At 39.7% G+C, this 11,141-nt stretch overlaps 1 protein-coding gene across 1 annotated transcript; it reads right to left on the bottom strand.

Annotated features, from left to right (window-relative positions):
- Window positions 1–5,757: 5,757 nt before the first annotated feature.
- On the bottom strand, window positions 5,758–10,320 carry LOC131335404 (phosphatidylcholine:diacylglycerol cholinephosphotransferase 1-like). The gene is made up of 3 exons (XM_058370731.1): window positions 9,756–10,320; window positions 9,225–9,362; window positions 5,758–6,343 (listed from the first exon to the last, which is right to left on the bottom strand). Exons 1-3 carry the CDS (start codon window positions 10,149–10,151, stop codon window positions 5,954–5,956), a joined length of 924 nt encoding a protein of 307 aa, XP_058226714.1. The 5' UTR covers window positions 10,152–10,320; the 3' UTR covers window positions 5,758–5,953.
- Window positions 10,321–11,141: the final 821 nt, after the last annotated feature.

Raw genomic sequence — 11,141 nt, 5'->3', positions numbered from 1 at the left:
ATTCTACTGCATGATAAATGAAACACATTTTTTTTTTGAATTAGTGACACGTCGCATAATTCTTGAAATGTGGTAACCAAAAGTATTATTGTAACTCAAGTATTGTGAAATGTCCGATAAGCACTGATAATTTTCCCATAAAGTGAAACTATATTGTTTTGATCTGACAGTCTATAGGTCCATTTTGATGATCGACATTGCTCATGTTTTCAAAACTTGTCAAAAATGTCAACTATGTCAAAAATCAAAATATGCTTATATTGAGACAAGTAAGTTTTAAGCTTTTCTTATTTCAAGCTAAATGCGTTCCGAAATTATGTGAATCGATATCAGAATAATTTGTGCAATCATTAGAGTAGATTTGCAAAAGACCTATGAAATGAACTAAACGGTTGGAAATTATAACGATTCTCTCTCTCTTTAACTTTTCTTTCCTCTGCCTTCTCTTTACAAACATCTGGTAAGGTTTCCTGGTAGGGGGACTGGGGTTGCTGCCTCACCTCACCCATCCAACCGGCCGTTCACTCCTTGCTATGACGGGTTATTGGGCCACTTGGTGAGATCCTCCAGCGAATAAGCTTCCGGAATCGGAGCAGTGGTTTGTCCGGTGACATGATTATGACTGGGGTTCTGTTTCCTTCTCTTCCTCTCTCTCCAGATCTGTCCCTCCCTGAGTTTGGTGCTCCTCGTCGATGGCACCAATCATCCGCGTGCAGTCCGCCTATGTGCTCTCTTTTCCAATCTTCCTCACCATGCAAGTTTTATTGGCGTTATCAGGCTGGCCTGACCTTGTCGTTTGGGTGTCGCTTGTTCGAGCCCTGACAAGGTTGTTGTGTTGAGACGAAGATAGTTGTTGGTGTTGCTGGATGGTGGGGTGTGGTTGTTGCGGTGATCTGCGATCTCGGTGGTCGGATTTAAGAGTGTAGATATGTTTAGGTTTTGGTTTGTTTTTCTCTGCTTTGTTTGTTTTTGTTTTTTGGTTTCCTATCCTTAATGGGGCTGTTTCCTCCCCTTTGGGAGTTTCCATTGGTTTGGTTGTGTGATTTTTCTGCGGCGAATGTTGTGTCCAGAAGGTTTGTGTGTGGGAGGGGTGCTTTTTGCTGGCCTCTCCCTTGTGGCTTGATTCGCCCGTTGTGTTATGAGAATCTTGATGTACTGTTTCTTCTATTAATGGAACCTCTGTTTCTCCACAAAAAGTGTTAAAACCAAATTGGCTTGGAATGCGAGGGCGTGCCAGGACAAGTCTGTCCGAATTGCTTTTAAGGCCTTCGTGCCTCAAAGTCTGACTTCTATCGAGTGATCGTGCTCGGCCTAAAGGGTAAGGCCTCGTGATGGTTCGTTGTTCGCCTTTGCTGGATAAGAACTTAAATATTTCCTAACCGTTGTTAGAAAATGGTTAAAAGAAATGGAAAGGACTGAAAGGTAATGAAGGAACAAAAACAAACTTTATTAATCGGTTAACAAAGTTTGGGTACAAGGAAATAAAATGACATAAAATCTAGTCCGTGCTAGATTGAACGGGAAAGTAAAGACAATGAAAAGATAAATTAGGTAAGCCGTGGGCTTGATTGGTTGTGGACCCTTGCCAAGGCCTTCAACTGTGGTATTTATAGGCAGAAGTTCCAGGCCTTGAGTTGCTTAAGCTGCTTCCACAGGCCTTCATGCAGGGCTGCCAAGTGTTCTCCTGGTAAAGGCTTAGGCTTGAGCTGCTTCTACTTCCTCCAATGAGCGATTGCCACCTATCCAAGCCTTACTCCTCACTCCAAGAATTCAGCTAAGGCCTGAAAGGCCTGAAAAAGCTCTCTTTTCCTGCATAAAAAACTTGTAAAAGGGCAAAAGGAATTGGCTGTGCAGAATCACGAAGGCCTTTTGAGCCGCTTGTAAGCTGCTTGAATGCCTGAATAGAAAATCTTGGGCCCACCAAGGTCAAATGCCAAAATTTTATCAGGCCTTTCAGCCATTTCATTGGCTCTTGAGCCCCTTTTGAGGGCCTACTTGCTATTATTAGGCATTTCCATATATATACATATACATTTATATATGGAAAAGAGAGATTTCGTGGGACTTGTGCCCTACCACTTGCTTTCTTTAGGCTTTCATACAGCAGGCCTAGTTGAGCTGCTTGTGAGCAGCTTGAGACAACCTTCTAGGCCTTTGAGCTGCTTAAGATGACTCCATGCATGGCTGCCACGTGTCCCAAGCCTTGCTTCATGCTAAAGAATGGGGTCCTGCCAGCTCAGACCTTGAGCTGCTTGTGAGCAGCTTACCCAGACCTGTCTAACAGGAACATTCTAGGCCTTTGAGCTGCTTGTGACCAGCTTGGCCAAGACTTACCCAGCAGGAACATTCTAGGCCTTTGAGCTGCTTGTGAGCAGCTTAAGGCATTTTTCCCTACCAATTAACAGGCCAAATGTAACCTTTCTAAGGAAGTAGGCCCATCTGTTATTTGGGCCCGAACTCAATGTGAATCATGGGCCTTCGTCCATTGTAAGCCTTTTGAGCCCAAGCCTAGAAAGAAGGCCAGGCTTTAACTAATTTAGACCTATTAAAAGGCCTTGTTACCCCTCAGAACTGGGCTAGGCCTGGATAAAATGCTCAGGCTGAGTGGGCCAAAAATGGGTGTAAACAACCTCCTAACATTTTGGGAAAAGAAAAAACTAAACAGTACGTTCAATCCCGTCCAAAGATATTGAGAGGATTCGATTCCATTAATTTTCCGTTTTCCATCTCATTCACATTCTTCCACTTTACCATTGAGTCTGCTACTTCCTGCTTGCAGAAAACAGTGCTGGTCCCTCTCTGTCCATACTAGTATTGGGAACTACTGTGGATGGGTGATGGGTATGAGGTTGATTGCCAAAACGGAAAAGTTTTGTTAAAATTTGGAGCGTTAATTATTATGAAATTTTTTATTAAAATTCGGATCGTTGATTACCAAAACGAACGGTTGTGATTTGACACCTTTATAAATGACTTGTTCGCGGCTGCACAGTGAATACGTCGATCTCCTCTTTTTAACTTGAAGGGTTGAAAACCGCAACTATTTGCCTAACCTAAAAAGTTCTTTCACCTAATCTTCCTATGGTACAGAGCAATGAATGGTGAGTCTGGGCAATGCTCTATACATACAACTCGTGTGGGGAAATTTTCAAAGATAAGGACTTGATACGACATAAGGGGAATACTTGTACGAGTTTGCATCCCACATAGGCTAGGTTACAAATTATACTTTACTTCATAGAAGTTTTGTGCTCGTAAGATAATTTTTAACCAATATAATCAATATAGATGAGTTAGCCTTGACAGATTCTGTTGAATTTTTGGTCACATAGTGCTCGATACCCCACCCACAATGGATGGGCTTTGCATTAACAAAATCGATCAATTGTTTGTCACCATTGACGTCTCCAATGCCCTGTTAGTCTCCCATGAACTTTTTAAATTAAAAACGTGATACCATTGGTTTTAAACACAAAAACTATTCTTTTTTTTGCTTTCATCTATAGAGGGGTGATTTCAGGATTTTCGTTCCGAGGTGACAAAAATGTACGGAGAAATTTTGTATAGAAAGCTTATATAAAATTGTTTGGCAGGAATTTTTGACTACTTAAGAATTATAATTGTGTACGAGCGTGCAAGAAAAGACTTATAATTATCCTTTTTAGATTTAACTTAATAAAAGTCAAACTTAATCAGGCGATTGTGATGTCGGTTCAATTACCTCAATGAAGAGGATTTTTCCTTCGAAGTATTAAAACGGTACAACGATTCACTAGAAATTCAACAATCAAAGAGAAATAAGATACCTTAATCAATTCAAAACAATTTGCTTTCCAAATGATTCTCCAACTTCAAAATAACACGAACAGAACAGATTACAAAATAACTACTATGAACTACTCATAACTACTTCGAACTAAGTCTAAGTTCCTAATTTACTACCTATGGACAAACCAAGCATAGCATAGTTGTTTGTTTGATGATTTGTCTGGAGGTTCTTCCTTCTTTCGTTTTTTCTATTTATAAGCAAGCTCTTGGGTCTTTTCAACGGTTTCCATTCTCCCGCTCATCTGTCTTCAAAGTCAGTCTTGCTTTTGAATTCAAACTTTCCCTCTAAAGCTCTTGTTTGCAACCGTCCCATAGTGGATCAGTTAATCCATTATCTCCACTTCCCTTAATTACATCGTGCTTGAATTGGGTAGTCTCATGCTCAAATCTCAACTTTCTTGATCGTGCTCCATGGACATAACCGCCGTTGTTAAAATGACATTGTTTGTGTCTCTGGGCTTCGAACTGCATATCTCTCCTTATTCTTCTTCATGGCAAGCATGCGTAAAAGAAATACGGCAGAAATCAGCCGCTATGAAGTATGAGAAACAATGGAATATGTTTGAAACAGGAAAAAAAAAAGAAAAAGAAATGGATACCATTCTCAGTTACAAAATCATGGTTCTAGAGGTATAGTAGAAGATCGAGAAATAAGAAATCAAGCCGCGGTGTCGAATATGTATAAATTGATCACTTCATCTATACTGGGAATCGACACTCGGTAGCTTGTTCTGAACGCTCCCGAATTTTGATTTTTGCAAGATTTGAACCGTTAAAAGGCTTGTTTAGTCTATTTTCCAACCCAAGTAGTTTGGGTCTAAAATTATTTGTACGTCAAAAGATATGACTATTTTACCCTCAGTTAGTCGTAAAATAAATCATTCCATAAAACGTTCTCATCTCTTTTCTTTTAAACCGGATCAAAGCCTATTTTATATCGATAAAGAAGGTATTCGACGTAAAAAAATAAGGTGGGATCTAACTATTAAAAAAAATGGTTTATAAAAAGTTAGTAGAAAGTAGACCAATTCAAAGATTACTATGGCTTTCGATCCGTGTAACTCTGTTTGAAGTATAAACCAGACATTTTGATTTCTGAAAAATTCCATGGAGGTCGAGGGTACAGGATCTGGGATGTGATGTTTACAGATTTTTGGTTGGGGATGATTGAATGTGAAGTGCGGAAGTGCAAACGAGCCGAGCTTTGTATTGTTTGAACTCCGCTCATTTAAATAAACGAGCCTAAAACTCGAGCTCGAGCTTGGCCGAGCTCTTTAACGAACCAAGCCCGGCTAATTTACTTAAAGAGCCTCTTTAAACAAGCTAAGCCGACGCAAACGAGCCGAGCTTTTGAGTGTTTAGCTCGGCTCATTTACTAAATGAGTATAAAATTCGAGCTTGGCTCGATTACTAAACGAGTCAAACCAAGCCACAAGCAGCTTGGTTTGGTTCGTTTGTCAGAGAATTGGTAGTAAAAACCCAACAAAAACACAACACCTTGCCACCATATGGAAGCCGTGTAACATGTTTAAGTATGCGAGTTTGCCAGGGGAAAATTCAAAAGCTCGACATTTTGCATAACACTGCGCACAACATGCACTGCTTCATTGACAATAAGATGAATTAGTACTTTTTTTCTTTTTCTTTTTTAATATCTAGTAGAACAGTATTACATTTTTAGAAAAAATTTAAATGCTCTAACATACGTCTTGTCATGCCATGCCTAGTTTGTCTGGTGACATGTCATGCATTGTCATGTCGTGCCTTGCTCGGTAACATATCATTGTTATGCCAAACGTTTACCATTGTTGTGTCATACGTTGCCATATCACGTCATGCCTTGCCTAATTGATACGCCAAATCGATACGAGACCGGTTCATTGGCTATTGAAGGAATTACTATTATTTTTCTTTTATGCACATTCTGCAAATCGGAATTGGCCAATTCCATTCTCATTTCTTACTGAGACAAGGGCATTTCAGCCACCTTAGGCCCCAATTAAACCCATTTGGATACAAAAAGAGAAACTACACTGTTCTGAAATAGGCCAGAACAGAGGGTAAGTCCAATTTTCAGACAGGAAAATGACCAAAAAAGCCCCACCACCACATTGACCCTTTTAGCCTACCTCCCCACTCCTTTTTCTGCACACTTCAAAGACGCATTCAGAGCATCCCATTCCCATATTGGTTTCTTGGCGTCAGCAAATAAAGCCCCGTTGGTGATACTGATTATGGTAGGCGTTTTCCTGCTCTCCTCGTATTTTCCGGCCAGGGAGTCGAACAGAATTCCGGCTCCAACGCCCACGGCTAAGTCGATCGTGTAGTGGCCCCTAGTGGCCAGCAGCCTCACGAACTGCAACACGTTGAGCATGTCAAAAGTTCGGGCCAACTCCCACCTCTGCACCCGTCTCATGTCAAGCGAGGCTATCACGGATGCAGCGACGTGGCCCGAATAGAACAAGAAGAACGATACATTTCCAACCGGAAAGTCCACACCCGATCCCAAGAACCCCTGCAAAAGTCAATTTCAAAATGCATAACTTCTTCGTTTATCATCCGTCGATAATGTAAGTCGTCAAATTACCCCTCCCTTTAACAGAATACGAGGAAGTATAGAGAAACTAACACAAGAAGATTATACGGCATTTTTATCCTGAGAAGACTATATGCCCTGAGATTTATCACCAATTTTAGTATATGTCCAGATTATAGTACTATGTTTTCCAATGTAGAAGTAGCAGTGTTGTTCCCTAACCCTTGCAGGGTTAGTAGGCCCAATTTATCGTCGGTTGGTCTCCTCCATTTTATAGGGTACGTAGTCGCTATCCAAGAAGTTATCAAATCATCATGTTGACAGGACCATTTCTGGTAGGATAAAAAAAAAAACAGGACCATTTCTGGTCCATAATGCATCTTATCATCATATCATAAATGCAACAACCAAAGCTCTTCAGTAGGAATATCATTCAAGAGGGCCAAACAGTTTCCTGCCCTTTGTGTTCCTTGCATCTCGAAACTCCTGATCATCTTTTCTTGCACTGTATATTCTCTTGGAATATTTGGTCTCTAATTTTGGATTGGTGGCATGTTTCGTGGGTTTGTCCTAATTCGTTGGCAAATTTAGCTATATGGTGGTTTGACAGCGGGTTTAGGAATCTGGAGAAAAATATATGGGAAGTGTCTTTCTATGCCACTTTGTGGTCTTTGTGGCTAGCCCGGAATGACCTCGTCTTTAACAATGCAAATTTGAGTGTCGAGGTAGTAGGAGAATTGGTGAAAACTAGAGTCGCAATGTGGATGAAGACCAAGTACGGAATCAAGATTTATTCGGTGGAGGAGTTTAAATTGTTTCTTGACGGTATTCGTAAGCTCAAATTGTAGTTTTTGTTGAGGTGTAGTGGCTGTCTAACTTTTTGTTGGATGGGCTAGTCACTGTTTTCGTTTGTCTTGTTTTACCCTCGATGTACCCTTTCGAGTTTCTATAAAAAGTTTCGTTTGCCGAGCAAAAAAAAAAAAACAACCAATTGTTCGGTTGCATAAAATTTTAGGATTTGGCTTATTTGCTATCTGCGGAGATTAAACAGTCAAAATCTTAAAACTTAGACATGTAGCGAATAAGTCAAATCCTGATCGTCAAAAGTATTTTTAATAGGTTAGATTTGTTAAAAAACTTGTGCCAATAGTCCTGCCCGATTTTAAGAAAAGACAAAAAAAATTTAGTCCCATTGGACATGACATTTGATTATGTGCTGTGTATGGATTCAGAATATATCAAGGGAAAGAAAATGAGCATGGGAAATTCAAGACAAATAGATACGTTGGATTTTTCCTTATTTTGTCCTTAATCAATTTTTTTTTTCGCGTTTGCTAATTTTGCGCTTAACTTATGTGGATTACTGATGCGTCTTGTCAAGATGTCAAGAATGATCGAAAAAGTAAAGAATTATGAATTTCTCCCAAATCTTTTTTAAAATATCCAAGATAAAGCAAAAAGCCCGCAAAACTAACAAACAAGAGTTTTTTTTTAATAAAGACAAAAACAAGAAAAAACCCAAAAATCTCAAAAAGTCCTTAGTTGAACTTAGCCTAAAAGGTATTTATAATTTTTTTCCCCTCATTTGCATAGCCTGCACAAAGGTGCTTAGTAGCACGATATTTTCGAGCTAAACTTACAGAACAACGGGAGTAACTCCCACCAACTAATTGCCCTTTGGGCGTTTTTGCTGATAAAAAAAAAAATACTCCCACCAACTAATTTGGTTTTCCCATTGATAATTACATAAGGTCTCAACCTAGATTAGTTATACATAGGTAATACTTAAGAAGGTGATGAATTTGAATTTGAATACGTATTATTTAAAGATTCAAATTTTTTTTTTGTCAAGCAGCACTTAACTTTAGATAATGACAAGCCCAGAAAGGACAATGCCTTTCTTTGGTGTTTTCCAAGAAATACAGCTAATATGTGGATTCTTTTTTTCTTTTTTCGGAGGGAAAAAAATATACGTGGTTGCATGCATGATCTATAATAGCAGTGGTGAAGAATCCAAATGGCAAACAGCACCACTTAAATCAAGGACAAGTACATAAATACTACTACTTCTCCCTCCCACCTAAACTAAATGTTCAAACTACAAATCTAGACCTCTAAAAAAATGCATTTATTTTGTTAAAAGAATTTTTTTTTTTTTTACAAATCAAAAGATATCAATGAGTTCATTCAAGTTGTGAAAAAAGAATTGATTTTTTTAACCAAAAAAAATCTTTTTAAAAGTCTAGATTTGCAGATCGAATATTTATTTAAAGACGGTGGGAGTAGTACCCAGAATTTTAAAATGCTACTAGTAATTAATATGTTTGACGTCTTATGACTCTGATCTTGATTCTCTAATCGTATTTAATTCTAACATTCGACTCACTCGGTGTACACAGACTAGTAAATGGTCCAAATATATCTGTCGATTTTACTGAGTATTTATTACTCCTATAAAAAAAACTACTTTTAGATTGTGAAAAAGTTATTCTTTTCATTCTATTACCCACGAGAAATTTTTCAGTGCCGGGCCGGGTGGGTACGTGGTGCCCGCTCGACACATTCGGACCGCCTAATATGATTTTAGACGGCTTGGATTTGAATAGAAAAAAAAGGAAAGAGAGAGTGATGGGGTGGGAGGAGATAAATTGTTTCAATTTGAACCGTCCAAAAGTTTCCTTACGAGGCGGCGTGAGAATCCAAAATTTGGACAAACACCACCCACCCATAAAGTACTGTTTGACAAATTAAGAAGAAAAGAAGCAATGCTTTGAATACGAATTCAAGGAATTAAAAGTGGTTTACGGTATACCAAAATTGAAAATGAAGATTCATCAGAGAATATGAGACTACCGAGTACCTGAGGCAATGGAAGCTGCGTAGAATAGCCCAGAATTCCTCTAAACGTAAACATAAACAGCGCCGAGATCGTCGCTCTCGGCCTCCCTTCCACCAGCCACGTCCAAAGTATATACCCTGTCTGCATTCCCACAAACACCTGCATCATTCCAACAACTTGAAAATCAATCAAAATTTCAATTTCACCCACCAAAATGCCATTGCATGCCAAAATCACTAGTCCAACCACCCATATTGGTTTCACATAACTCCGAATACAACTGTACCCGAACCGTCCTACTACACTTCAATGCGCATCAAATAGCTTCGGACGCACCAGTTATAAAAACCCAAAACGAACAGGGCTAGGTGTCCGAAATTATGTTTTAAATTGGTTTTCGCAGACTTTTTGATATGGTTATAAACAAAAAAATTAAAGATTTTGGTATGGAGATACGTATATATATATATCATTATCAGTGACACGTCCACGTTTTATCCAATGGGGTGAAATGCAAAATCTCATTGCGTAACGGCTGACACTTAAAAATACCGTATTGAGGCCAGCGAGAAGGGTGTTGAGATTGGGCCGGGATTCTAGCGCGCGGTGGAGAGGCCGCGTGGCGACGAACCCCAGATCGAACGGCTCCGACGACGGCGGGATCATGCGGAGCGTGTACTCCACCGCCATGAACATCAACAGCGACGCCGCGAAGCAGCACGGTATCGGGTGGTGCCGCGCCACGCCCAGCACGTCCTCCGTTCCCCACTTCATAAACGACGCATTCTCAAACAACCCTCTTCCGCCATAACCCTTCTTCTTCTTATCTCCGCCTTCCATTTTGGCGGCCGCTTTGACGCCGTCGATGATACAGCCGTTGGGTTTTTGGTTATGCCTGTGGTTGAGGGAAGAGAGTGGAGTGGGGAGGGTGGGGAAGGGTGCGTCCATTGCCGTTAGTGGTGGGTGACGGAGTTAAGATTCGTAAATGTCGGATCTCTGTATGTATATGTTATGGGTATATATATAGGGGGGGAGAGAGAATGAATGTAGAATGGGGAAGAGCTGTAGAGCAGTAGAGGTGAGTTTGGGATGTGGGGCCTTGATTATAAGTGGCGGAGCTTTCAAGGTGGGTGTGGGTAACATGAGTAGAAATGTGGAATTGTAGATATGGAGCCCAAAGTGTAATTTTTTTTTTTGGGTATTGAACGGTATTTCGGGTCAGTTTGCGTGCATATCGGTATAGTTTTTTTTATAACCGTTTCACTCGCTTACAAGTGGAAGTAAGGTGATTCCAAAAATTGTTGGCTACAAAAATTGAACTTGAGATCTTCGAATATAAGTAGCAAATACTTAAGTCACAGGTCAAGACCATTTAGTCATCCACCGGGGTCGACGGACAAAGTTATTGGTTTGTAAAGTTTGCTCTTACACAATTTTCAAAGTTTGAGAGTCTTGGAGCTAGACATAAATTAATTTCTTGTAAATTTCTCAATTCCGTTCCGGAGGAGATGATTTACCTGCGATCGGGCTGAAAATAGAATTAATTAAATTGCGTATAAGGTATCCGAAAACTATGATGGTTGAAAAAATAATTGTAGGTACGGAGGATGATTTTACGTGTCAGAAGAATATTGCAGTGGCAGTGGAATGAAATTAATGAGTTTCGCACATAATTCAAAGTTGCTTTTTCGAATGAAAAGTCACCCAACAGTTTTCATGTGAACATGTCACGCGGAGGGGTTAAAAAGTGTAATCAAATGAAAGTGTTTTGTTTTTTTAATAACTCTGGTGTTTTTGGATTAATTTACACACACGTCGACTAATCAGTCTCATCGTCCACTTATGGGGTTCAAATGAAAGTGTTAGGTTTCTGTCAGCTTAAGAACGATTTATAAGAGGGAATTTTTTCGAAGATAGAAATTTTTACGAAGTTATTTT

The sequence above is a fragment of the Rhododendron vialii genome, chromosome 8a (genome assembly GCF_030253575.1).
Source record: "Rhododendron vialii isolate Sample 1 chromosome 8a, ASM3025357v1".
Lineage (NCBI taxonomy): Eukaryota > Viridiplantae > Streptophyta > Magnoliopsida > Ericales > Ericaceae > Rhododendron > Rhododendron vialii.
This window is presented reverse-complemented; position numbering and strand designations above follow the sequence as displayed.

Excerpts from the sequence above, each read along its gene's own strand:
- LOC131335404 (XM_058370731.1), bottom strand. The coding sequence starts at position 10,151 with ATGGACGCACCCTTCCCCACCCTCCCCACTCCACTCTCTTCCCTCAAC. Across the intron at positions 9,363-9,755 it reads TTCTCGCTGGCCTCAATACG|GTGTTTGTGGGAATGCAGAC; the intron begins GTATTTTTAAGT and ends GGAATGATGCAG. Across the intron at positions 6,344-9,224 it reads CGCAGCTTCCATTGCCTCAG|GGGTTCTTGGGATCGGGTGT; the intron begins GTACTCGGTAGT and ends TGACTTTTGCAG.